Consider the following 27,253-nt stretch of genomic DNA (forward strand, 5'->3'; position numbering starts at 1 on the left):
AGTGTTGCGCCCGCACCTCGCTCAGCCAGTGAGCGGCCGGTCTGTATGTGGGATCCGAACCCTCGGCGGGAGCGCCGCCGTGCTCCCAAGCGGTACACTGTAGCAGTGTGCCACTGGGCCGGCCCAATACTTTTCTTTAAAAAAAAAAAAAAATTAACTGTCAGGCATGTTTTTGTGCCAGTACACACTCACCTCACTCTATCTCGAAGGCTGCATAGTTTTCCTTAATTGTGATGCACCACAAATTACACGGCCAGTCTTCTGTTCTTTGCTGCCTGGAACTGCATCGTGTCTGGGTGTGGAGAGGTGGCTGGGTGGGCTGGGTCAGGGAGACTGTGTCTGCTACTCTGAGAGACCCCAGCCCCGCCCCAGCGTACTTAGGACAGCTTGGACCAAGGCCGGATGGGGGCTTCCCTTCTGTCCAGTCTGCTGTCTCTGATGGCTGGTGAGGAGGTCGATTTCTTTATTATCTCCCTTGTTCATCATTTGAGATATCAAAGTTTTCGCATGATGTAAATCTTGGTTTTAGAAATCTTGTTCTTTTTTTTTTTGTCTTTTGTCTTTTGTCTTTTTCCGTGTCCGGCAACGGATCGCAACCCTCAGTGTTGTCCCCGTACCGGACCGGGGACCGGCAACGGGATTGCAACCCTCGGTGTCGCTCCCGCGCCTCGCTCAGCCAGTGAGCGGGAACCGGTCTGTATGTGGGATCCGAACCCTCGGGCGGGAGCGCCGCCGCGCTTCCCAAGCGGCGCACTTATCCAGTGCGCCACCGGGCCGGCCCCTTTAGAAATCTTGTTCTTAAAAGGAGTGATCAGGATCAGAGTGGGAAATGAAGCTGGCAGGACACTGGGCACTTTCCTGAGATGGCGTGATAAAGGATGTGGCAGGAATGGGGCCTGGTGTCAGTGGCTTGAGTGCTGTCCCCCGCCCCAGCGGTGTGGGGAGGGAAAGGGTGGAGCCCACTGCCCGGCCCAGCTTTTCTGTGGTGAGGCCCCATTTCCTTTTTTGTTGATCCAAATTTATAGTTACCATGAGATAAACTAACAAAACTCATGCAAAATGCAGGCAGGTGTGGGGGACAAGGAAGAAGTTTTGTGCAGCTGTTGAGAGCCAGGGTGGGACAGGCAGGTGGGGCCTATACTCATTCTGGGCAGGGGAGCCTGGCAGGGGCCGACGCCCCACCCCATTTCTGTAGTCACTGGAGCACCAGCAGAGACTCAAGGCATCAGGGGGCATCTCCCTGGGCTGTGCTGTGGGCACGGGTGTCAAGTTCTTGTTTGTAAGCTGAATTATAGTGAGGCCCAGCATCTGAGTGGTAGCAAGACTAAAGACCGATGCACATGTAAATTCCTTTGTTTGAAAAGTTGCAAAGGCATTGAGATTACAGAAGTTGCCCCTCCAGAGTGGTTAGAATCTAGACTACCACACTCTCTGGAACACTTCTATTGGCGCTGCCGTGTGCAGGCAGTTGGGGTTCATGACAAGCTCCAGCACAGCAGACTGACCCCAACGTAAGTTAGAGTCAAGGGTTGGGTAGTTCCAAATGCCATGGAGAAAACGAGTTCAGGGGACGGTTGTGCACATTTGGATAGGGTGGGCAGATCTCCCCGGAAGATGGATCCATGAGCTCAGAGAGGTGAAGGTGGGAGGCAGTCCCGGCTGAGGGAGCAACAGGTGGAGAGGCCCTGAGGCAGCCCAGAAAGGTGGCCAGTGTGACTGGAGGGACAACCTTTGGAGCATGGGAGACGAGGTCACCAGAGGAGGGGCGAGGAGCTGGCCCTGCGGCGTGAGGCTGTGGTAATGGCCTTGGCTCTGATGTCGAGTGCTTGGCGGTTGTTGGGGATGGGTGTGCGCTGAGCAGAGGTTTGTGGCAGTGCTCTGTGGAGAGCAGATTGCAGGAGCGTGGGGGTTGAAAAGAGGGTGGGGTCTCTGACTGGGCATAAGATGAAGAGACGCATAGTTCTCTTTGTAGCTGCCATTAACGACATGCCCGATTCAGCTTTGATGAGCGGTTTGCGAAGACGTGATTGGTGGCTTGTGGACCCTTTGGGCATCCCTGGGCGTTCTTCTGCAGCTGCAGCAGTGTGTCCACATAGGGCTCTGTGACTCAATGGGTTTGCTTGTTGTGTCATCCTGGGACTGCTCCACGCCAGCTCCTGCACACCTCTCTGCTGCAGCTGGAGGAAAGGCCTCAGCGGCACCTGGGCGCGCAAGCTGGGCTCCCACCCAGGTGGTGGTCTCAGAGCAGGCAGCATGTGTCCTGGTGGTCAGGGTGGCCAGGGAGGGTTCAGCATTATGGCTTCATGGTGATGTGAATTTGTTTCTTTTAGGGCAGCTGGTGGAATTTTTAAAGAGAATCGAATCTAAAGGCCCTCTGTCGTGTGACACCGTCCTGAAGATATTTTATCAGGCGTGCAGAGCAGTGCAGCACATGCACAGACAGAAGCCACCCATCATTCACAGAGACCTCAAGGTAGTGACTGCGCTCACGGATTCTGGGATGTGCTCCTGCCCTGGGTCCAGCTAGAGTGGGTGTTGGGACTCGTCAGTGAGTGAGGTTCTGTGATGGCCTTGCCTGAGAGTCTGAGAAGATGTGCGTAGGAGCCTCTTAACTTTGGGAATGAGTTTTCCAGAAGCTTCTCCCACTGTAGCCCTAAAGAGAGTTGTCTCTGTGTCTGCCAGGACTTTGCCTGGGTGCTGGGGGCCCACCTGCCCTCGCCGCCTCCTTGCTCTGCCTGGGAGTTTGCTTAGTCTCCGTCAGGAGAGCAGATGAGGTGCCCACCTAAGTGTGGGGGCTCTGGGGTTCCCCGCTCCTGTTCACGTGCTCCCTGCCTCTGTCAGCACTGTGCCACCTTTCCTCAGCTGCCTCACCGCTGTGGCCCTCGCCTGCACCACGTCTGCGCTCTTCCTGGCTGCCTGTCCCCTGCTACCCTCTCCTCCCATCATGCTGGGCTTCCTCCACCAACACTGGTGGGTGTGGCTACAGTGGTGGCGCTCCATTGCGTGTGTGTCCTGGGTGCTGTTGTGACACTGCAGGTCCTGCCTCACAGGATTTCTGGGCTGGGGCTGTGCCATGTGATGCTGCCATCAGCATCTCCCCATTTTCTAAGTGGGTGGTCGTTTCCCACAGCTCAGCAGAGGATTTCTCTCCCACATGCTGCTGTACTTGGAATGCCCTGCTGCCCGTGGCTGTGCATGTGGGAGGCTTCATGTGCCCTACGTGGTGACGGCCCGAGGCTGTGCACTAACAGGAGGCTGCCTCAGCCTTCCCTCCTTGGCTCATTCCACCATGACCCCCGCAGCGCGAGGTTCTGGAAGGCAGTTTTCCTCTGTGTCTCCCTGCTTAGGGGTCAGGTTTCTTCCACTCGGCCTTGTGCTGGGAGTCCCACCGTGTAGGGAAGGTGTCTTCATTTAGATTTTGAACCACGGGTGAGCCTGACCTTTTTCATTTGCCCTCTGAATTCAGGGAGGCCTAGAAAACCAGGGTTTAAGATGACTCAGACAGACATCCCTGTGGCAGAAACCTGCAGGGCCAGGCAGCACTTCCCTGTGACAGCCCTGCCATTCCTGCTCCTCGTGCCTTCAGAAACTTCCCCCTCCTCTTCTTTCTTCTGTATTTCCTTTTTTCCAGTACTGCTAGTTGGTTTCAGCAGGAAGGTTTTTCAAGGTTCCAAGACCTCCTGATTTCCAGACACCAAAGTGCCTGAGGCCCCGTTGTGACGTGGAGTGAGGGTCTCTTACCCAGGGGGCTGGTCCTGCAGGACTCCATACAGTGGTGGTTCTTCTGCTGATGGAGAGTCCTGCTCTTTGCTGTCAGATGGTTCTTCCTCAGTAGACCCTGAGGAGTTGGGGGATTTTCTTACAGCATCCAGACTCTTGTGTTTTTTGTTTTTTGTTTTTTTCCTTTCTGTCTTTTTTCGTGTCCGGCAACGGATCGCAACCCTCAGTGTTGCGCCCGTACCAGACCGGGACCGGCAACGGGATCGCAACCCTTGGTGTCGCTCCCGCACCTCGCTCAGCCAGTGAGTGGGAACCGGTCTGTATGTGGGATCCGAACCCTCGGCGGGAGCGCCATCGTGCTCACAAGCGGCGCACTGTAGCAGTGCGCCACCGGGCCGGCCCAGACTCTTGTGTTTTAAAAGTGTGATGGATTGTGTTGTGTGTGCTTGTGTGGGGGTGTTTTAAGGAAAGGAGAAAACAAAAAGGATGGAATTAGTAAAGAATTGATACTTGTGAGCTTGCCAGGGTTTGACTTTACCTGTCTTTCCAGTGAAAAGTGTCCCTTGCCTGCCCATGGGTGACGCTTGGCCAGGAGCCTCGGCAGCTGGCCCAGCCACCCCTTCAGGTGCTCACCTGTGGCCTTCTGCTGCAGGAGTCGTCTAGTGGCAATTTGCAGAGGGGCATACAGGATCCACTTAGGCTGCCTACTCCTTGCTATGCGGTGCACACAACCGAAAGAAACACTGCTGGCTGTGAGATGGGTGCGGGCATGCACAGTGCCCGGACAGCACCCCACGTGGCACGCCCTCCTGAGGCTTCCACCACATGGCACGCCCCTCCCCAGGCCCCCCCAGGTGGCAAGCTCCCGACTTGGAGTGTGCTGTGCTCACTCTTGGTGGTCAGGTGCTTGTTCACTTTTCTGTGTGTGTTCTGCTCTGTTTTACTTTTGGACATGATGTGAATGGTGTTGCACGTTACACATTCTTTTGTGTCTGCTTCTTCTGCTTGGCATTGTGATTTTAAGATTCACCTGTCTTGTGTGTAGCCCACACTTCACAGATGGTCCCGTTGTGGGAACACGCTTCGCTGTATTGATCTGTTCTGGGGCTGTCATATGTGTTTGACTTATTTCCCGTTTGTGAACTGAGCTGGCCCACGCCCTCCGAACAGCCCCGTCTGGCTCCCCTGTCCTTGGAGCGGGTCCTCCATGGGACAGGGGCCTACAGGGAATTGAGGTTGGGGGTGTGTGCCTCTTTAACTCTGGATGTTCCATCGTGTCCTGCGTGTTCTGTGGGCTCCATGGCTCCTGGCTTAGCTCATGCTGGCATTGCCGGGACCTTGACCTCAGCTGGTCTGGTGGTGTGCTCCCCTTCTGTTACTGAAGCTGACCGTCTTTCACTGTGTACTGGAATTTGGATTTCCTCTTTGGGGAAGTACCTGTTACAGTGCTCTGCCTGTTTTTGTGTTGAGTTGTCTCTTTCTTTTGATGTGCAGAAGCCCTGCTCTGGTTCTGCGCGGCACACGTTCTCTCCTTGGCAGCTTGCACTCTTACTCTGTTTCAGTGCCCTGAGGATGGCGCTCTTTCTCTTAAGCTAGACACTCATCCTGTTAGTGCTGTGTGTCTCGTTGAAGTCACTCCTTCCTAGGTCAGGAAGATGTTCTTGGATGTCGTCTTCTAAAAACTGTGTGGTTTAGGGCCGGCCCGTGGCTCACTTGGGAGAGTGCGGTGCTGACAACAAACACCAAGGCTACAGGTTCAGATCCCATATAGGGATGGCCGGTTCGCTCACTGGCTGAGCCCACGTGGTGCTGACAACACCAAGTCAAGGGTTAAGATCCCCTTACCGGTCATCTTTAAAAAAAAAAAAAAAAGAGTATGGTTTTGCTTTAATGCTCAGGGTTGAGGCTTCCTTGGTTGATCATGGGGGCGGGGGAGGCTTATTCTTTTCTTCTGCATGGATGCCAGCTCTCAGCATCTGGGCCGAGTCACCATCCTCTCGCACCTCCCTCAGTGTCACCTTGTCATGTGTGTGGCGTGGGTGTCTGTGGCTCTGTCTCTGTGGTGCTCGTTAGATGGTCCTTTGAACCACTCCTTTGGCCTGTTGCCAGAGCTTAAACTGATTCTCTGAAATTGCCTTGGCTCTTTTTGGCTGTTTGTGTCTTCTTATAAATTATTGAATTAGTTTGTCAAGTTCCACCCGGAAATCTTGGGAATTTGATGAGAATTGCTGCGAGGCTCTTTGATTTTGGCTTGCGGTGCCCACGGTCTCTGTGCAGCTCCTCACCTCTGTCGCAGCACAGAAGCAGCCACAGGCAGCACCGTGTGTGGGCATGGATGGGTGCCTGTAAAACTTTACCAACCGAAATCAGAATTTCATGTAATTTTTGTGTGTCATGAAATACTAGTCTGCTTTTGACTTTTTCCCTCAGCCATTTAAAAACATAAAAACCATTTTTACAGAAGCTGTACAAAAGCTGGAGGTGGCCAGAAGTGGCTCACGGGCTGTCGCTTGCACACCCAGCCCTGAGCGACTGGGGCGGGCGGGGCATCTACACGCTGCGTGTTTCATGTTAGGAGTGTGGTACAGTTCCCTGTTTGTTTTGCATTTAAACAATTATTTAAGCTATCTTATGGTTTTCTGCATAGGAGGTCTTTTGTCCATATTTTGTTAGATTTGTTTTCAGGCTGTTGGTGTATTTAAATGCAGTTTTTTGGGTTTTTTTTTTTTTTTTTTTTTCCTTTCTGAGACCAGCCGCACCACGCTCAGCCAGTGAGCGCTGTGAGCGCACCGTCATGGTCATCCCTATATAGGATCCGAGCCCGCGGCACGGGTTCGGCCCTTAAATGCAGTTATGAATGGCATGTTAACTTTTTTCATTCTCTGACTTTTCTGAAGGCTTATCTTGTGTGTCCCACATTATTGATTGGGTTATCTCTATTTGATTTATGGTTGATCTCAACTTTCTTCCTTTTATTTTTCTGAGTTATGTATTTTAAAGCATGCATATATTGGTTTTGATGAGAAAGAATTTAGGACATTGTGATTCTCGCCTTTGAGGAAGGCCCCTTTGCTGGCCTGTGTGAAATTTCTTGTTGCTGCCCTTAGGGCCTGCCTCTTAGGCTGGCGCCCACTCTCGAAAGCCCCCTGCCCAGGCCTGGAGCAGCCCCTGCAGCCCTGCCAGGACCGGTGCGGAGCTGGCTGTCTCCACTGCCCTTGAGGGGCTGCGGAGGTTCTCCATGTCTTCAGGGTGGTCTGGGTAGCCCAGCAGCCTTGACCTCAGAGCAGACAGGCTGTGTTTGATAAGTTGCTGGCGTGTTTGATACTCCTGTTTGTTTTTCCTCAAGTCCAATCTCTGTCTGCCCCCCAAGTTCATGAGGACTGTCTTCTGGAATTTTGCAGGTTGAGAACTTGTTGGTTAGTAACCAGGGGACCATTAAGCTGTGTGACTTTGGCAGCGCCACAACCATCTCGCATTGTCCTGACTACAGCTGGAGCGCCCAGAAGCGCGCGATGGTGGAGGAAGAGGTGAGAACGGGCAGCTGCAGCCCATCCCTGGGAAGCTTGTGCCACAGGCACCTTTCTCTCTCCGTAGTCCTCTTTAGCCCAATGGGACTCTTTGAGCACAGGCATACAGTGTGGCCCTGCAAAGTGCAGTGCTGGTGTCCAAGAGTGGTTGAGCTCAATGACCCTCGGGCTGGCTTGTCGACCACAGAAACGCCACAGGGGATGTGACATCTCATCTCATCATTCTCACACAAAACCAGCTCTGAGTGTCTTACGGCTGTTCTTTTCCTCGGAATATATTTTATTGTGGTAAAGTACACATAACAAATATACCATTGTACGCATTTGCGAACGCACGGTTCAGTGGCATTAGGTACGTTCACAATGTTGTGTAACCATCATCACCTTCCATCTCCAGAACTTCTTCATCATTACAAACATGGCTATTTTTTTTTCTGAAAGTCCTTTAGAGATATGTCTTTATGGGGGACTTGGTGCCTCTGCCCAGGAGACCCTGCAGGAGATTGGGTGCTGCGTGCTCTGAGCATCAACCACCAGAGCCCCTATGACGGTGTGGCAGAAAGGAAGTGGGGAACTGGTGGAGCTGAGCGTCAGCATTAGCCACCAGGAGGGGGTCGCCCGTGGAGGGGCCAGAGGGCAGGCACTGTATGGGCATGGAGGCTGCAGGAGCTGCTGGTGCTGGTGGGGGCTCCGTGATATGTCCACTCAGTAAATCCCTGAGCTGTATGCTTATAGACTGTGCATTTTCCTACAGGTGGCTTATGCATCATAAAAAGTTGTCATAAATTGTATGAACAAAACAATACAGAAGAAAGAAAATGACCACAAATGATGGGGGTGGTGATGGGGGAGGTTGTGAGTATGGAGGGTGTTCAGAGGACGAGTGCACAGGGAGGCTCCCTGTTGTGGAGGTGCTGCCATGGCTGAAAGAGAGCATGAGTCTGTCTGTGCTGCCCCAGTCTGCCGGGGATGCTTGTGTGGAGGCCAGGCTGCCTGCCTCAGGGTGGGCGCTGGTGTCTGCTTCCTGGGGCCACTGAGATGACGTGGGAAGATGCCTGGCTGCCCTCCCTGAGTAGCACAGCTCTCCCAGCAGCTGCCTGGAAAGGATGCTTCTGTTTATTCCCTAACAAGAAACAGACCTCATCAAAAGAAGGGCTTCTGTCCTTTTCAGGAGTCTCATTTAAATCAGAGATCATCCCCAAATCTGCTAGGCTCTTACTTTTGCAAAAGTCATGCCCAGTAGAGTGCCCTGCATGCCGGTGTCTAGAACTGGGCTTCTCATGATGTTGGTTGGCAGTGCTTAAATGTCTGAGGGGAGCCTAGGCCATGTGCACTGAAGCTGGACTGGAGCACAGGAAGGAGGCCACATCCCTTGTGGGAGAGGGTACCCACAAGGGCCACAGCCCTCACTGCATGACTGTGTCGGTCATTTTCAGCAGATGCACAGAGGTGTGCGGCCATCCCCACCGCTATTGGGTGGTGGAGACTTTGGGTGATGTTCAAGGGGCGGTCTCTTCAGTGACTCTTTTCCTCTCGCGTTGTGACCACCTCTGGGGTGCATTAGGGCCGTCTCCCTCTCTGGGTCTGCCTCCAGTGGCGACTGCTCCTCAGCCATCTCTGCCACCCACCTGCCTGCCCACATGCCACATAGCAGGAGCCCCTGCACCTACTCATTAATTGTTAATAAGACTTGTGGGTGCCATATTTTCCAAGGTCATGATTCAATGTGTCCTTAATTATTTTGGTGCTAAAATGTCCCAGATTTTTGACATTCTCCCATCATTTTCCAGCACTTTCTACCTCTGGAACACCAGATGTTCCTGGTACCCACTCTGCCCTGGCCCTGGGACCTGCCGTCTCACCTAGGAGCCCTTGCCTTTGAGAGGGGTGTGGCACTCGAGACCAGGGTCTGGGCACGGGGAGCTTGCCCAGGCCCTCCGAGCAGAAATGCAGGCAGGTGGGTGGGCACACACATGCTGCTGAGGGCCCACGCAGCACCTTAGCCCCAGCATGAGCCTTATTGCTCCTGGACCCTCATTTCCTCCTCCTTGGTGAGAGCCCTGCTGCCAGCAGTGTCAGCACACAGGATTGCGCTGAGTGTGGCACTGAGAAAGCAAACCTCAGGGCCGGCCCGGTGGCGCGCTGGAGAGTGCGCCGCTTGGGAGTGCGGCGGCGCTCCCGCCAAGGGTTCGGATCCCATGTGGAGACCGGTTCCCGCTCACTGGCTGAGCGCGGTGCGGGCGCAACACCGAGGGTTGCGATCCCGTTACCGGTCAGTAAAAAAGACAAAAAGGAAAAAAAAAAAAAAGAAAGCACACCTCAGAGAGCTCAGGTTTCCTCCTGGGTCTCCGCCCACCCTGCCAGTACCAAGGGCCAGGATGTGCCACCAGACACTGCCTGCACTTTCTCCTTCAGTGTGGCTGTACTGCTTGTTCGAAATGCCCTTGGACTTGTTTATTTAAATTAATAGACTGTATTTTTTAGAGCAGTTTTAGGTTTATAGAAAAACTGAGCCGAACAGACAGTGTGGCCCGTGCCCCTCCCCCCTCGCAGCTTCCCGTTCTGCAGAGGCCCAGCCTCACTGTTTCTCTGTTTTCTTCCTGAGTCTTCCTTCAGAGATGGCAAACAGGTGTGCGTTTCTGGCTCTTTCTCTCTCCCACACTCTGGTGTTCTTTTGGCTTTTGTTTGTTTTTTTCACTTACTGGTTTCTCCTGGTAGTCAGTCCACCCTGGTGCATTAGATGTTTTTGTGTTTTCCCATGACTGTGTCATGCTCTGCTGTGTATGCTCTGTGGCTCATTCAGCCAGTGCCTTTTGCTTGTCACTCAGGTTGTTTGCAGCATTTTGCAGGTACGGAGGGTCCTGCCGTGAACAGCCTGTGCACGGTGTCCTTATGTTGGAGGCATGGGTGGCGTTGTCCACAGGGTGGACTCCTAGAATACGTTGTGCTGAAGGGTCTATGCCATAAAGTTTACACACAGGAAGCTTTCGATGGAAGTTTGTCACACACACAACAGTGCAGAATTGTAAGCATGTGTGCAAGGGCCCCAGCCTACCCGTCCCGCCTGATCGCTCCTGTCAACGAGCCCTAGAGCATAGTTTTTTTTTTTGTTTGTTTGTTTTTAAAAGATGACCGGTAAGGGGATCTTAACCCTTGACTTGGTGTTGTCAGCACCACGCTCAGCCAGTGAGCGAACCGGCCATCCCTATGTGGGATCCGAACCCGGGGCCTTGGTGTTATCAGCACCGCACTCTACCGAGTGAGCCACGGGCCGGCCCCTAGAGCATAGTTTTTAAAGTACACTCTTCATCCACTCTGTCTCTATCTCTAGGAGTTACAGGAGCTGTGTATGTGTTCTGCTTATGAGCCCTTGGTGCTTCATGTTGCCCCTGTGTCTCCCCCCAGGCCATGGGTGCCCATTTTACCATCTTCAGGGAAGTGGAGACCGTTTATGTTGCTTCCCATTCATCCCTGGTTTCTCCATTCTGTTTGAGAAACCTTTGCCCGGCCGCGGCTGTGGCGCTTTGTGCTGTGTCGCTACACACGCTTGTTTGCTTGCTGGCCCATTCGCAGAGTCAGGGCTGCTGTGCGTGTGTGTGCTGTGCACCAGCTTTTCTCTTGCTGGGCAACTGCACCCGCCTCTCCTGTCATGTGCCCCCGTGTGTATGTGAGGTTATGGAGATAAGTCAGTCAGTGCATATGGTGAGAGATGAGTTCATTCTGAAAGTGAAGGGCAGGGAGGGAGGGTAGGGAACTGAGTGTCCAGAGGTCTTCCTGGAGCACAGATGACAGGTGCTCGTCAGACCTGCTGTGTGTTTTGGAAAGTCACAGGACACTGATGCAAGAAAAAACATTGCTCGCATGTAATGTTGCCTTTGAAATGTTTGTGTTTTTCCTGCAGATCACAAGGAACACAACGCCCATGTATAGAACGCCAGAAATCATAGACTTGTATTCGAACTTCCCTATCGGCGAGAAGCAGGATATCTGGGTGAGGTCCGCAGCGCCTCTTCTTGGAGCTGGGGTGTCGAGGGCTGTGGGTGGCCTGCATGCAGCCTCTGTCTGCCCTGGGCCTCTGGCAGCTGCAGGGCCCTGTCTCTCCTGTGACTAAGAAGTCCCCATGTGTCCTCAGCCTCTCTTTTTTCTTTTCCTTTTCTCTGTCTTTGTTTTCTTAAGACTCACTCATGACCACTTTTTGTGGGGATGAACTGAGTAGAAATCACTCAGTGTGTCAGCGTGGAGCTGAGTTGGCACCGAAGGCCTACGTTAGCTAGATCTGCCCAAGATTTGGATTCTGCACCCGCCCTGACCTGTGTGTCTGTCATCTGAGCTCTGACCCTGGAACATCTCTGCCACACCCTGGCCCTGGCCTGCTTGGCTGTCCTGCTCAGCCTGGCCAAAGTAAGGGCTGGCCTGATGCCCAGGCCTCCTGTGCTGCCCTTCCTTCCTGTGCCTCTGCAAGGCCATGTCCCGAGCAACCGAGGGCAGCCTGCAGCTGGGGTGGGCATCGTGCCCTCACTGCTCCTGCTGTGCCCACTCGCCCTTCAGCTGCTGCGTGTGGAGCTCTGCCCAGATGTTGCTCCCCTTTGGCTCTCGTGTGGCCAGAGCTACTGGCATTCACCCAAGAATAGGGACCGCATGGCATCAGCCACAGCAGACCACAGCAGACCAGCCCTGAGTGCCCACCTCACTGTGTTATGGACTGTATGAGGGGCTCGTGCTGACCCCACAGTGAACATGCATTGTCTGCAGCCTGGGGTTGTAGGTGGGACCTGTTGTGGAAGGTTGTGAAATGACAGGCATCCGTGTGTCTCTTTATTAGCTTTTTTGTCTCGGTGGTCCCCACATAAGGGGCCTTCAGCACATGTTGCAGCACGGGGACGCGCGTGCTTTTTGCTCCATGTGAGCTGTGCTCGTTCCTCCTCGGGGTCCACATCGTTGGGTGTTGTGGGTAGAATGAAACACGAGAAGAGGCCGTCGCTTTTTCAGGGCGGCTCTGTGGAAGCCCCAGCTGACCCACAGGCTTCGTTCCTGCATGTGCCGCTTCTCTGCTCCTTCAATCTGTGCTTAGTGTTGTGACCGAAGAATGTCAGGATAAAGCTTTTCCATGGTAGTCGCTCTGCCATTGCCCAGGGCAAGATGGGTTCATGCCCCCTCACAGGGAGGGGTCCATGCCAGCACCCCACTGGCCGACACATCTCAAGTGCTTATGTGGGAACCGTGTTGATTTTACAGGAAGCTTTTGATCTGAGGGATTGACGTTTGTCCACTACTACAACCTGTTCAGTCCTCTGTGGTGGGTACGGACAGAAGAAGCAGGCTCCCTGCGTTGTGGGAGTCTGCTGCTAACTGCTCAGCTGGGTCAGCCAGCGTGTGACTCTGTAAACCAAGCCCATGATGAAAGCCTTGAGTGATCGTCCCCCCAAGGAGCCTGTGGAAGTGGCTGTCCCACGGCCTGTCCTTTGGGTCCCTGCTGTCAGTCTGTGTCCTCGCCCTCTGGCCCCAGCTCTCAACCTTTTTTCTCCCCATAGGCCCTGGGCTGCATCTTGTACCTGCTTTGCTTCCGTCAGCACCCTTTTGAGGATGGAGCAAAACTTCGAATAGTCAACGGGAAGTACGTGATTCCTCTGAACGACACCCGGTACACAGTCTTCCATGACCTCATCCGTGAGTTCCCATTGTGACCTACGTGTGTCACAGGGACTGTGGGAGGACACCCCCTCTTGGGTTTTGGGTGCTGCACCCTTCTCCTGCCCAGCGCAGCCGTTTTGACAGCATCCCTGGCGGGGGCTTCTCTGTGAAGCCCCCGTCCCCTCTGCCACCCACGTGCCCTGAGTGGTGGTTTCTGGTGATTTCACTCAGGCTTGCTGTTACTCTGCACCTCCTTATTCCCTCACTTGCTTTCAAAACCTGTAACGCGAGTAGAGTGAGCGGCCTCTGTCAGTTGGTAATCTCTGCAATAGTGGGAGGTGCTGTCCTGCTTGGGGTCCTGGGGCTCTGGGTGACACTTGGTCGAGCTCAGTGTTGTGCCTCTGCCGCAGGTGCCATGCTGAAGGTCAACCCAGAGGAGCGGCTGTCCATCGCGGAGGTGGTGCACCAGTTGCAGGAGATTGCGGCCGCCAGGAATGTGAACCCCAAGTCACCCATCACAGAGGTGAGGGCGCCATGCAACTGTGTATCTCAGCATGAACCTGAGGGTGCCCTGCCTACTTTAATGTGCAGTTGCATGGCCCTTGAGGGCTCACAGCCGTTGTGCAGGGCAGGAGCTCCTAACGGCAGTCGAGACCCAGGAGCGTCCTGGGGTCATGGCTCAGGGGTCTCTGCACTCTAGATACGCTGTTCCTGCCAACTCGAGCTCCAAGGGTTGCTCTGTCGGTGCCTTTCTCGTGGTTATTTCCCCCACTTGGGGTGGTGTGTTATTTTTTGCATCTCACAGTTTCTGGGGGTCAGTCTCCAGGCATGGCTTAGCTGTTCCTTTGAGGTCTTTGGACTATGGTCATCTCAAGGTTTGACCCAGGAAGGGCCCACTTCCAGGGTTTTGTGGCTGCTGGCAGCATTCAGGGCCTGGTGGCTGCTGGATTGAGGCCCCTCGCCGCCCTTTGTGAAGGTGAGCAGGCCTAGCAGGTGTCAGGGTGAGTCGGCCGGAAGATGCCTTGTGGTTCTGTCTGACCCAGCTGTGGAGGTGCTGTACCCTAACCTTTACCAGAGGCACATGGGCACAAGAGCTGTGAGCTTTGGCACACACTCATGGGGAGCACATGGGAACATAGGGGCATCTTTGGGGTTCCCCCATCTATGTACACAGCGCAGGGCTGAGTTTAGGATTCAAGGGACCCCCAGCAGCCCCTGGAGCCCCTACTCTGTGCAGCCCTCTACCCTGGCACTCTGTCCATGATTCCAGCCACCCCAGCCTCCCTGGCATCATTTCTCTCTTCCCAGCATGGCGAGGACTCTCTCCTGGGATCTTTGTCCAGTGACCCAGAGCTTATAGTTCCTGTGTTTTGTCTACTTCTTAGTTGTTGGGTCCTTTTCACTCTGTCATGGCTGGAAGTAAAAGTCCAGGGCCATTGAAGTGGAGCCGGTTATGGTGCGTGTGGTTGGCACTCTGTTATGGAAGGGGTGATTATAGAACATGAGAGAGAAAGACCAAAGGGGCTGGCCTGAGTCCTCGTCCAAGGACAGGGGACCTTATGAGAAGAGATGGGTTTAGGGGGAGTTGAGGGCTTGCGATTCCTGTGGGAGCCTGGGGGTTAGGGGAGTGGCAGGAAGAGAGTAGGGAGGGAAGGGGCCAAAGGTGCCTCCCTCTGGCGGGCGGCCAGGAGAGGCCAGAGTAGCCCGTGGCAGGGAGGGGTGTGGGGGTTCCTGAAGTTAGCAACAGGAAGCATTGGAAGGTGTCAGGTGCTCCAGGTTTGGAGACTTATGTCCTTGATAACCTCATGGAGGAGTTTTCTGGGGGTGGGGGTCAGTCTTAAAGAGGATACTGGTGAGGAGGAGGAAGAGGAGACACCCTGGCAGGTCTGTTCTGTGTGTAGTGGCCTGGACCTGCCTTGTCCTGTTTCCTCTCTGGTCCTTTGCAGAAGGCTGTTGAGGACTGGGCAGGTGTGCAGGGGAGACGGGTGGCCTTGCTCCCTACTGGCATGCTGGTGGGGGTTCTCGATGTGGACTGTGGAGATGCCATTGGTGTGTGGGGGCGCGCAGGCGTGTTTCGCTCTCAGCACTTCTGGAGCCCAGGACCCAGTGGGAGCAGACACAATCCCAGAAAACGCAGTCCATGGTGGGGCTGGGCTCGCAGTGAAATAGAAGTGCTTTGCCTGAGGAGGCAGCCTGTGTGTCAGTGTGCGGAGGTGTGTGATGGAGGTTTTATTTGTTGAGTGTGTCCCATGCTTTGGTTGAAGTTGGCCATTCAGACTTGTAGGAAAGTCTTCCCTGGTTTGTAATAAACCAGGTAGAAGAAAGAAGGACTGGTTCGGTAGCCAGCATGCCTGGCGCATGGACACGGAGGGCACCTATGCATGTGTTCTCCCTGTGTGACATGGGGCAGGTGCCAACGGTAGCTCTGATTTCTGCTGAGGTCAATTCAGAGGATTGACTTGCATGTACTGTAACTCTTACAGCTCCTGGAGCAGAATGGGGGCTTTGGGAACATTGCACCTTCCCGAGGGCCAGCCCCTCCCATGGGCCCCGTGAGCAGCGGCTACAATGGAGGTGAGTACATCCTTGTGGCCATGCTTCAGCAGGTGAATGCCCTGTCCTGCCCCATCTGCCCACCCCATGGGGGTCTCACACTCCTGCCATGCCTGGGCACCCAGGACACTTTGGGGCTGAGACCAAAATCCTGCTCTCATGGGATTTTCTGCCATGTAGCAGAAGACAGACTCTAAGATTCAGCCGCTTATGACAACTCACTGAATCAGCAGAGCTGATGCACTCAGGGTGCAGTTTAGGACAGGGAGAAAGGGAGGCCAGCAAGCCTAGGGTAGAGGGGGCAGGGCAGGGTCCAGAAGAGACCATCCTGGGGTGACCAGGTATCCTCTCCAGGGCAGCCGGGTACAGCAACAACAGGCACCAGCCAAGGAGGCTGGCCCACACCAGGTGTCCAGGGCCGTTATTGCAATCAGTCCGTCTCCAGCTCCTCCAGCAGTCAGGCTGATGTCCCAGACCCCCACCATAAATCATGCAATGTAGAAGAGCACAGCCCAAGTCCCTAAGGAAAGAGAACCTCTTTGGGGGGCATCCCAGATCCCCTTTCAGGAACTGGGGACAAAGGGCTGGATCTGCTTTGGGCAAGTTATTCCTTTTCTGCAACAGCCAGGGGCCCTGAGGTCATAGTGCATCAGGGGTGCCTGGGGTAGGACAGAGTGGGGAGTAGTCATGCCACCAGAGGAGGTGGGGGCTGAGACAGGGAGGTGGGAGAGATGGCTCTGCTGGTAGTTCGAGGTGGGTGCTGCTTGGCTGAGTAGTTAGCCTTCCACCTCAAACTGCGTGGGCGTCTGGGTATTCCCCGAGGGGCCCTCGGCCTGTGGGGAGTGTGGAGTCCTGGGGTGAGGATGCCGCATGCTATTGGGGCTGTGTTCTGGGAGGCACTCTGGAACGTTCCGAGTGGAGCCATCGAGGCCCTGGCCAGAGCAGAGCGTCAAAGACATGGCCTCAAGCGGCAGTGGCTGGACATTCTCGGCCTGCACTGACTGTAGGCCGAGACCCCCTCCCGATCTCAGCCCCCACTCCCATTTTGGGGTACGGAAGAGCTCACCAGGATCCTTCTCCAGCTCTGTTTCCTGGGGAGGGGCTATTCTCCAGCAGTCAGCTGGCCCCAAGTCCTGGGCACTCCAGGACCACACAATGAATGCCTGCCATGGTCTCCACGGGCTGGAGGGAGAATGAGGTTCCACGGTGCTGAGCCCTGCAGCATCCCATTTGGGCTAGGTGCTTCTTGGGACATGGCGTTGCCAGGGGTCCTCTGTCTCCCGTCTGCACGTGCTGAGTGTTGTCAGGCACCTGTATTCCTACACCACCTTCTATCACCAGAGCTCCTGTTGAGGGCCTCATTCCTGGGACTCTGGTTTTAAAGTCCACATTTTTTGGCCACCACTCTGCTTGCATCTAGGGTGGCAGTGGCCTGGAGTTGTAGCCATGTGATTGCCCCCGTCTCCAAGGACGGAGGAGTCCAGGCAGGAGCCATATTGGAGGGGCAATCACAGGCTTTTCTGTGCCCAAATCAGCCATATCCGTGGGTCTGTGGAAAGACCAAAGATGGTGATCAGCCCTGCTGGCGCCATCGCCAAGCTCACTGCTGGGTGTTGGTGGGGCCTCCCAGCTGTGCCACTTGCACAGTCAGATGTGGTAGGACTGCATGTGCCCACAACCTGCTGAAACCATCTCTCCCTGCAGGCCTGGCTCTAGTAGAATACGACCAGCCCTATGGCGGGTTCCTTGACATCCTGCGGGGTGGGACGGAGCGGCTTTTCACCAATATCAAGGACACCTCCTCCAAGGTCATCCAGTCTGTTGCCAAGTAAGTCTGAGGATGGCAGTGGGAGGTGCTGAGGCAGGGCCTGCTGGGCTCACTCCAGGCTGCAGTCTGGACCCTCAGCCCATTTCCCACACTCCTGTGGAAGAGCTGCTCTTGGGCCACACGGGAGCCCTGAGTCAGTGGGGCGGTGTCACCCTTCTCTCTGAGCAGGGCCAGACTTCGGCAAGTCCAGTGCCCACACAGATGGGGAGGTCCCTCTCTTACACCCCTTGCAAGCATGGCCCCTCATGCTGGAGCTGCTTATGTGTCTGCTGTGAGAGGGGAGGCCATTGTAGAGCATGGTGATACCCCACTGCCGTGTGCTCCGCAGTTACGATTCTCACTATGGAGACATGGGCTGAGGTGGGTTTGACTGTGTGGTCAAGTGGAGTCACAGGTGGTGTGATTGTCCAAGGAGCGCACACGTCTCTGTAGGCGGAGGCTGTCCTGTCCTGGACACTGTCCTGTAGCCCCCACACCCTGTGGAACACTCCGGAACATGGCCCCCTCTGCATCAGGGGTCCCTCTACAGCTCTTCTGAGGGGCTTGGCTTTGACTAGGGCATGCCCTGAAGCCTCAGCCAGTTTGAGGGCGTCACCCATTTCAGGAGACAATGTGGGAGCTGAGCAGGTGCTGGACGTGTCACGACCGCAGCCCTCGTGGCCCCCACATCCTCCTGCAGACACTGGGACCTTTTGGCCATGTTTGTTCTTTTGTGCCATGATCATCATTTTGTGTCCAGAAGTGTCCACAGCCCCAGGCAGATGTGTGCGCACGTGAGCATGTGCAAGTGTGTGTGATCTTGTGTGTGCAGATGTGTATGTGAATGTATGTGAGCATATCTGCATGTGTGAGCATTGTATGTGTGAGCATGATTACGAGCATGTGTGCAAGTGTGTGAACGTGAGCATGTGTGTGCGTGAACATGTGAGCGTGTGCGTGAACATGTGTATGTGCAAATGTGTGAACGTGTGTGCATGCGAGTGTGTGAACTTGTATGTGTGAGCGCGTGAACGTGTGAGTTGCGTGAGCATGTGTGTGTGAACATGTGTGTGTGAATGGGAGTGTGGGAGCATGTGAATATGTGTCTGAGCATGTGAGCGTGTGAACATGTGAGTGAATGCAAGCATCTTTGTGGGAGCATGCGAGTATATGTGTGTGTGCAAACGTGTGTGAGCATGTGTGTGCATGTGCAGGTGTGTCAGTGTATATGAGCATGTGTGTGAGCATGTGTGTGCGATTGTATGAGCATGTGCACACGTGTGCTGCACATGGTCCCGCATTTGTGCCATCTGTCACATTGCACACTTGGACATGACCTTTGTGACAAGGAGGAACTTGGTCTTCCCCACGTGGTGCGCCCCCTGGGCAGGGCAGCAGGAGATGCCTCACACTCCTCTGTGCTGCCTCCTCTGTGTGGCGGCTGATTGGTGCCTCTGTCCTGTGCTTGAGTCCATCCTCTGGGGTTGGGGCTGTGGGACCTCCAGCCCTGGGCTGGCATTTCTGGGTGTTGGAGGCCAGGCAGGGCTGGGCCAGGTGCTCCCCTGTCCTATGTGTGCAGCCCTGGAGAACGCTGGGAGATCTTGGTGGTGGTACTGTGCCATGGGCGTCACATATATGCTTGGGAGTGCCACTCACCCCATGGCTGGAGCCGTGGTTGGGCATGACCCCCCGCAAGGCAGTCGTGGGTCCTTGTGGCTGCAGTGCCGCATCTGGGTCTGGGTTCTGCTGGCCCGACCCCCCTTGCCGCCATCTAGTCCCCTCGTCTTCATCTTTGCCCCACAGTAAGTTCTTCGTGTCTCCTGCCCAAGTGCGGTGCTCAGTCTGGGTAGGGCACACAGCTCCAGTGCCTGTCCTTGTGGATTCTGGGATGGGGACTCCTAACCTGCATTCCCCCAAATGACAGTGTCCGGCAGCTCAGCCTCACTCAGCTGAAATGCTGAGAGTGAGAGACTGCCAGGCTGCGCAGGGCACAGTACGATGAAGTGGGGTTGAACATGCACTTGTCTGTTTGTGATCTCGAAAGCATAGTGTTAGGAGAACAAAGGAAGGTCAAGCATGGCTGCTCACTCCTGCATTTGTCTGGTCTCATGACTGTGACTCTGGAGCTATGTAAGCATCTCACGTGACATGAAAAGAAAGTTGTTCCTAAGATGGAACATTAACTTAAAGAGGTGAGCCTAACCATGCCTACCGGGGTGGTGGCACCACCAGAACCATCTCCGGCAACTGTGAGGTGCAGTCCCGGGGAGGCACCCAGGGAGGTACTCCAGGGACGAGGCCTAGGGGCAGAGAGGCGCCCACTGCCGTCTCATCAGAGGTGATGCTAGGATCACATCAGGATGGAGAGAGAGAGAGAGAAAACATAAAGTGACTGGTTCCTTACGCTGTCGTGAGGAATGAGTGCTTCTCATAGGCGGATTAAGGGTGAGTGTCAGGCCCAGGACCACCGCTGGGTTGGGAGATTTGCCAGGAGGACTTGTTCCGATCACAGCTGCGTCTTATTCTAGAGAAAGGACACAGAGCAAGTCAGCAGAGGGAGGGGGCACAGGGCTGAGTCCTTGGGTCCCCACCAGCGAGCCGTGATGATGCCTGGGATGTAAGGAGGTGCCATCTGCGTGAGGCCCAGCCTGCCATGGGGTATGTCATGCAGGAATCGAGGCCCCGGAAGGAAGTAGTTTCAGCGTGTGCCAGATTGTGATTTGTTTGTGTGGTGTTTAAGCACAGTGAGTGCTTCTTACCATTTCTGGGAGTGGCGGAAACCCTTCTGAAACCCTCAGACGCCAGCCAGGTGCCGCCTGCAGGCAGGCTTCTGAGGCTAGTAGTCAGGCTGCCCTGTGACCTGCCTTCTGCCCGGACATGTGCTTAAGACAGATGAGGTTCCGTAAGCCCCTGTGTGCACCAAGTTGGTTTAGAAATAACAGTGAATTCTTTCATCTGTTTGGCTCTCCCCATTAGAAAGGTCCAGGTATGTGTCAACACACTATCCAGCTGCTCTACATCCTGGGGACCCTATTCCTGGGTCTCGTCTGGTCCCAATCAATGTTAGGTACAGGCCTGACACATGCACACCCCTGCCCATTTGCCAGGTCCACACGGTCCACCACTTAACTGTTCAGTGTTTCTTACAGTGATGAAGTGTTCTTCTGTTTAATTCCAGTTATGCGAAGGGCGATCTGGACATTTCTTACATCACATCCAGAATTGCGGGTACGTTTACTGAGTTAACTGGCTTCTGCCACAGGACTGGCTGCTGCCCCTCCTCCCATGTGAGAGCAGCTGTGGCCCAGCTGCCACCAGCAGTCCCTGGGAGTGGGGTGGACTGGCTGGCAACACATGGAGGGGCCTCCTTAGCCTCCTGGCAGCCATGGCCTCGCCCAAGAAATGGTCTGGGGCATGTGCCCCTGGCTTGGCCCCTTCTTGAACTCTGAGGCCAGGAGGGGAGCGAGGCGAGGCCTGGCGCGTCTAGAGGCTGGCTTTCCACGCACAGAGACCAGGGAAGCTCATCCTGACACTCGGAGGCCCCACTGGGCACCAGGCTGTCAGGGCAGAACGTATCGTCTGGAAAGCTCGCTCCAGAAGTCCTGGTGATTGGTTGGTGGGATCTTCCTGGTGACTGACTGGCAGGCTTGTGGGAGGGTGGGCGTCCTTGGGAGGGTGAAGAGAGGGCCTGGTATGGTCGCTGTGTGTCCCGTGGCTGGTGCAGCTGCAGGGGGCTGCCCTCCCAGGATGGTGGTCACAACGTGGCAGCCAATGTGGCTGCTAATGTGGCCTGCTTTGTTTCAGTGATGTCGTTCCCTGCGGAAGGCATGGAGTCAGCAATCAAAAACAACATAGAGGATGTGCGGCTGTTTCTGGACTCCAAGCATCTGGGGCACTATGCCGTGTACAACCTGTCCCCGAGGACGTACCGGGCCTCCAAGTTTCACAACCGAGTGAGTGGCCCTGGTTTTATCTTGGTGTAGCTGTGGTGATTTTTCTTCACTTGGGACAGTTTTGTGAGTAACCCTCCCAGAGCTGCAGCCCTGGGCTGCCCTTTGACCTTGCCCAGGCAGCTGCAATGAGTGGCCGGGCCTCTGACCAGGGTGGGGCTGCAATGTGCGGCCAGGGCCCAGGGCAGGCTGGGGCATCTTGTAAAGAGGGCACCTGGTGGAATTAATTATGTTAGCTGGAAGCCACAGCACCTCCCTCACTGCCCCTCGCCTACCAGAGGGGCATGCGGCCACGTGGTCTTTTTGGTAAATAAACATTTGGGACACAGACACTTTTCACAGGTCCTGATGCAATGCCAGGAAAGGGCAGGTTCAGTTCTCTTTGCAAAGTCAGCGGTAGCCCTTGTGCACAGATCCTCTAGCACAGAGGTGCTCGTGAGCAGCAGTAGGCGCCCGTGCAAAAACATCAGCAGGTGGAGCCACTGTGCTCCAGTGGGAAGGTGCTCCAGGGACTTGTGCCGCTGCATCTGGTAAAGTTTGTTCCTCCTGAATGGCAAAATGGACACTGCTGTGCAGAGAGTGGCACACCAGAAGAGAGGTGGCCGTGCGGAGCCCTCTTATGTGGCCCACACTCGCATGCTGGCAGAAGAGCCACGCTGAGCAGGACCTTCTCCCTGCAGGTCTCTGAATGTGGCTGGGCAGCCAGGCGGGCACCAAACCTTCACACCCTGTACAGCATTTGCAGGAACATGCACTCTTGGCTCAAGCGTGACCACAGGAACGTCTGTGTGGTGCACTGTATGGTGAGTGAGACACCTGTCCTGTCTGGGCATTTCAACTGAAGTCTACAGTTGCACACACTGTTCAGCAAAAACTGAGCGCTGGTCACGAGCTGGGTGCTATCCTGAATCATGGGACTCAGTGGAGAAATAGATGGCGCCAGAGTAAAGTCTCTGCACCAGGGTGCTCGGGGTCTGGTGGGGAAAGACCCTCAGGTGGCCCCTGCCACTCTTTGTGGACCTGCTCTCTGCAACAGCGTCCCACAGGTCCCCATGTGGCCTTGACCCCAATGCAGCCCTTCCTCAGCTGTGGCCAAGTCCTGACATCCAGTGTCCCTATCAGCATAGTGAGTGTTAGAGGTTTGTGAGCTTCACACACGGAGTGGCGCCTGCCCAGCAAACACACCCCCAGCTCAGCTGCTGCTGTTGTGGTGTTGGTAAGAGTCACATCAGTGATGACAGGGAGGTTTCAGTGAGGTGTGAGCGTGAGGCTGGGGGACAGTGTCGAGAGTGGAGTCCAGGTGGAGAAGCTGGCAGGCTTGGGCTCTTTGCTGAGGAACTTTTTTCTCTGTTGGACTCTGAATTCTCACCAGGCTTGTTCATGTAGGTTCCTACATGTGTCCCCCAGTCAGGGAGGAAGGGCTCTGCGTCACTCCCTTGGCAACATGGCTGGCAAGGGGGTCTGCAGAAGCCATGGCAGCCAGGTGTGAACAGGGCCTGTGTCCGTCTGTCTAGGATGGGAGAGCTGCGTCTGCTGTGGCCGTCTGCTCCTTCCTGTGCTTCTGCCGTCTCTTCAGCACCGCAGAGGCCGCTGTGTACATGTTCAGTATGAAGCGCTGCCCACCAGGCATTTGGCCGTCCCACAAAAGGTACTGTGGGTCCCTGTGTGGGGACAGCACAGCCGCTAAGTGCTGTCCTCACTGCCGGGTCAGAGCCACATGGGCGCTGGAAAGTGGGAGAGGGCGGAGCCGGCTCAGCCCAACCAGCCCTGCTTGCACAGGGACCCCTTAGGATTGGTTGTGGTGGATGCCTCACTGGGACTCCTGGCTGTGGTTGTGCCCGACTGCCCAGCTCCTGGGCAAGCATCTGAGCCTTGCGTGGCTGCGCTTCATGGGCAGCGGGGCAGCTCCTCCCACGGGAACCCTCTGTTGTGGGTATCGGCAGATAGCGCGTGTGAAAATGCTGTGGGCCATCGGTGCTGTGCAGACATATACTGAGGACCCTCAAAACACTCAGGTTTTCACACAGCTCTGCATCAGCATGAAGTGGCAGTTTGAAGGAAGCGATCTCTCATGGCCGTGATGAGCCCTCACCCCCCCCACCTCTCTGGGACCACTCCATCCAACAAGCAGAGGCATCTCACGTCCACCTCTGTCCGCTCCTCTGCAGTGAGAGCGGCCTTTTGGGTGTCTGGACCAAGGAGTCCCTTTGCAACATAAACCCCTCTGTGGGGCGTGAGGGCTGGAGCAGTCTCCTTCCCTCAGAAAGAACGGGCCTTGCCGTGGACGACAAAGAAAGAAGAGCCCGGCCAGCTGGACTATGTGGCTCGCTGTCTCTGCTCTGGATGGCAAGTCTTGTTCCCCGTTCACTCACTGCCTGGGCCCTTCCTTTCCGCCTCCTGAGGAGCCAGCGAGAGACAAAGCAGCACGCTGGACCTCTGGCACACATTCACAGTAGCTGGGACAGGCGTGCCACAGACCCTGGTGGGGAAGGGAGTCACAAGCTGACAAAGGAACGCCTCAGTGGACATGAGGATGGGTCAGCAGGCGCTGCTCAAAATAAAGCACCGAGAAAACAGTGAGGAAGGACAGCGCCTGCAGCGGCTGCCACACCATCACACAGCACCGAACGCACACACGACCGGAATCCCAAAGGGAGGAGAGGGCGGGGAAGCAGAAACTTCGAGAAATGGCTGAGAATTTTCCAGAATTAACAACAAATGCCAAACCACAGGTTTGAGAAGCTCAGAAGATACCCAGCAGGATCGAAAACAAAACAAGCACTTGAAAAGCCACGTAGGCATGGCTTATGGGCTCAAACTGCTGCAGACTGAACACACGGGGAACCTCGTGAAGGCAGCCAGAGGAGGACGATGTGCACATGCAGACAGAGAAGTATGAGTTACAGTGGCCTCATCGGAAGTCCCGGGGCGCCCGGGCAGGGCTGGCAGGTGCTGTGACTAGCTAGGTCAGGAGAAGAGAGGAGGCGAGGGCATGAAAAATGCCTGACTGACCCAAGAGAAGGCAAAGGAAGAAAAAAGATACCCAGAACAGGTAGGACGTGTGGAAAACAGCGGGCAAGATGAGGTTTCAGTCCAGCCACGTCACTGTTCAGCCTGAGTGTGAGCGGTCTAAGGAAACCAATTAAAAGACTGATCGTCCCACTGAGTGAAAAAGAAAGGCCAACTGGACGCTGTCTCCAGGAGCTCCCCTTAAACATGAAGGTAAAGACGGGTTAAAAATAACACGGTAGGTTGAGCGAGGATTGTATCATCAGTTGCTGCTAGGCCGGTTACTACGCTTAGCAGTTTAAAACCGCGTGTGTCTGTTCTCACAGTTCCGTGGGCACCAGCTCCTACCTGTGTCCTCTGCGCAGGGTTGCGTAAGGCTGTGGTCCAGTTGCCGGCTGAGCTGCGTTCTCACATGGAGGCTTAACTCTCAGAAAGCTTCTTTCTTCTTCATTTCTGGATCTGCTTCTGAGCTCACACAGGCTGTGGGTGGATCGCTTGCTTGTGGCTGAAAGACATGTCTCAGCTTCCCGCTGGCTGTCAGCTGTGCCGTTAGGGAGACTGTGGAGAAGCCTGCTGCAGAGGTGGGGCCTGCGCCGCAGTCACAGGACAGCAGCTGCTCCCACACGACTCCAGGGGGAGTTAGACAAGGGGCTGAACCCCACAAGCAGGACACAGCACCCTAGGGTGTGCGCACTGCGAGGACTTGCCCTGGCAATGCTGACCAGAGGAGTGAGCACGAGACAAAATAGACTGAAAACTTATAAAGCAAGAAACGGTAGAACTGAAAGGAAGAACTGACCTCCATAACTACAGCGTGGACTTCAGCATTCCCCTCAGCAGTCACGGGCGCGCAGACAGACGGCGAGGAGGGAGGGGCTGAGCTGCGCCGGCAGACCCCGCCCCGACGACGCCCCCCACAACACTCCACTCACCGGAACAACACACTCCTCCCTCAAGTCCAGCAAGAAGTAATAGTTTGGGTCATTACACAAACTTCAACAAATTTAAAAAATTGAAATCATGCAAAACATTTCTCAGGTTATAATGGGATGAAACTAGAGATTAATGACAAAGTTATTTGGAAAAATTCCTAAATAGTTTTAAATAACTTCTAAGTAACCTGTGAGTCAAAGAGGAAGTTTCAAGGGAAGTTTAGACTAAAAATTACAACACCAAATTCATGAGGAGCAGCCAAACGTTGCTTCAGGGGGGAACTTAGAGCATTAAATGCTTCCATCTGAGGTGCATGGCTGTGCCTCAGGGACATGCGTGGGTGATACTGGGGGTATCTGCTCCTCAGGTACATCGAGTACATGTGTGACATGGTGGCGGAGGAGCCAATCACGCCCCACAGCAAGCCGATCCTGGTGAAGGCCGTGGTCATGACCCCCGTGCCGCTGTTCAGCAAGCAGAGGAATGGCTGCAGGCCCTTCTGTGAGGTGTATGTGGGGAGCGAGCGTGTGGCCACCACGTCCCAGGAGTACGATAAGATGAGGTAAGGCGAGGCAGGTGCAGCCCGCCTGCCCCCCTCATCTGCGTTGGCTCCAATTCCTCCTGAACACAGGGAGGAAGCTCGATCCTGTTGGGTGCAGATGTCTGCTGCAGCACGTGTGTTTGGAACTAGGGTGTCTGTGGCCGTTGGCCTTGGCAATGAGCCCAGTGAACAGAGAGGCCTCTGCAGACAAGGCCCCAGCACTCATAGCAGTGACACGTGGTAGGCATTTCTGTGGGCATCTTGGGCTCGACAGAAACTTCTTAGGGGAAACTCCCATGGAGTAATTTGGTGCCATAATTCACAGGAGAAGAACGTGTGACTTTAGTGTTTGTACTTAGAGGATTCCAGCGTTCTTGCTAGAGTTCATCGTTCTTTGAAGGTCACATTAGAATGTTAGGTTATCCACTTGCGTGAACCATTTTTCATCTTTTATCTTAGGGACTTTAAGACTGAGGATGGCACAGCAACCATTCCCCTGGGCATCACAGTCCAAGGAGACGTGCTCATCGTCCTCTACCATGCAAGGTCCACGCTGGGTGGCAGGCTGCAGGCCAAGGTGAGTAACTCTTGTGCTGCTGGGTACCCCTGGTGGTTCTTGTAGAGGCTACTGGGTCGAGCTCACTTGTGAGTGCTGTTAAGTTTTTGTTCAGTGACTGTCTTGAGTCCCCAGGACTCATCATGTAGCACAAGGCAGAGGGGATTTTAACATGAAAAGTCCAGAATTCTCCCCACGAGCATTACAAGACTAAAGTGGTTATGGAGGTTCTGCTGGGCTTTGGCCTGGGGCTGCCCCCAACACAGACCTGTGAAGCCACCTTTCAGGGCCCTAGGAAATGTTTTCCAGGGCCCCATGCCTCACGCTGACCCTGCCTCTCCCCATGGCACGAGGGCAGCTGCCTGTCGTCCTGTCCGTGTGTCCCCAGTACCACGATCAGCACATGAGAATGAGTAGGTTCTCAGAGTTTGTTGAATGTGAAGTGTTTTCCTGTGACTTGATAATAGCTGTGTTCTGTGATCTGAGGCTCTGGTTTCCTGCTCTTCCATGTGAGGGTCTCGTGTTTGCTTTCTCTTTGCAGATGGCATCCATGAAGATGTTCCAGGTTCAGTTCCACACCGGCTTTGTGCCTCGGAATGCGACCACTGTGAAATTCGCCAAGTATGTTGGTATTGCACTGGGCTGCTGTCGGGAGAGGGACAAATACCCCAAACTGCTGAACGCATGCATGAGGGTCAGTCTAAAGAACGCTGTCAGGAGTTGTGTGCAGTGTGAGTGTGTGCTTGGTAACGGTGAACTTAAATTCTGGGACTCTCCTGCACTGCCCTGTGTTCAGCTCCCAGGATTCCTCAGTTTGGGTCAGGGTGACTTCCGCTTGGCACCTTGATGGCTTTGGATTAACCTGCAGCATTTCTTTTTTTTTTTTTTTCCCTTTCCTTTTTGTCTTTTTTTGTGTCCGGCAACGGATCGCAACCCTCAGTGTCGTGCCCGTACTGGACCGGGACCGGCAACGGGATCGCAACCCTCAGGGCCGGGCCCGTACTGGACCGGGACCGGCAACGGGAT

General features: G+C 54.9%; 1 protein-coding gene across 1 annotated transcript in view; it reads left to right on the forward strand.

The window, feature by feature from the left end:
• GAK (cyclin G associated kinase) overlaps positions 1-27,253 on the forward strand; it is a 69,097-nt gene that overhangs the window by 19,776 nt on the left and 22,068 nt on the right. The window contains exons 5-18 of the mRNA XM_008569389.1: positions 2,331-2,473; positions 7,122-7,247; positions 11,149-11,238; positions 12,779-12,914; positions 13,289-13,401; positions 15,362-15,452; positions 17,136-17,259; positions 20,417-20,466; positions 21,043-21,191; positions 21,869-21,991; positions 22,703-22,836; positions 25,498-25,692; positions 26,131-26,248; positions 26,769-26,848. Coding sequence (XP_008567611.1) covers positions 2,331-2,473; positions 7,122-7,247; positions 11,149-11,238; positions 12,779-12,914; positions 13,289-13,401; positions 15,362-15,452; positions 17,136-17,259; positions 20,417-20,466; positions 21,043-21,191; positions 21,869-21,991; positions 22,703-22,836; positions 25,498-25,692; positions 26,131-26,248; positions 26,769-26,848 — 1,672 coding nt within the window. The remainder of the gene's footprint in view (positions 1-2,330; positions 2,474-7,121; positions 7,248-11,148; positions 11,239-12,778; positions 12,915-13,288; positions 13,402-15,361; positions 15,453-17,135; positions 17,260-20,416; positions 20,467-21,042; positions 21,192-21,868; positions 21,992-22,702; positions 22,837-25,497; positions 25,693-26,130; positions 26,249-26,768; positions 26,849-27,253) is intronic.

The sequence above is a fragment of the Galeopterus variegatus genome, unplaced genomic scaffold, assembly GCF_000696425.1.
Source record: "Galeopterus variegatus unplaced genomic scaffold, G_variegatus-3.0.2 Scaffold26, whole genome shotgun sequence".
Lineage (NCBI taxonomy): Eukaryota > Metazoa > Chordata > Mammalia > Dermoptera > Cynocephalidae > Galeopterus > Galeopterus variegatus.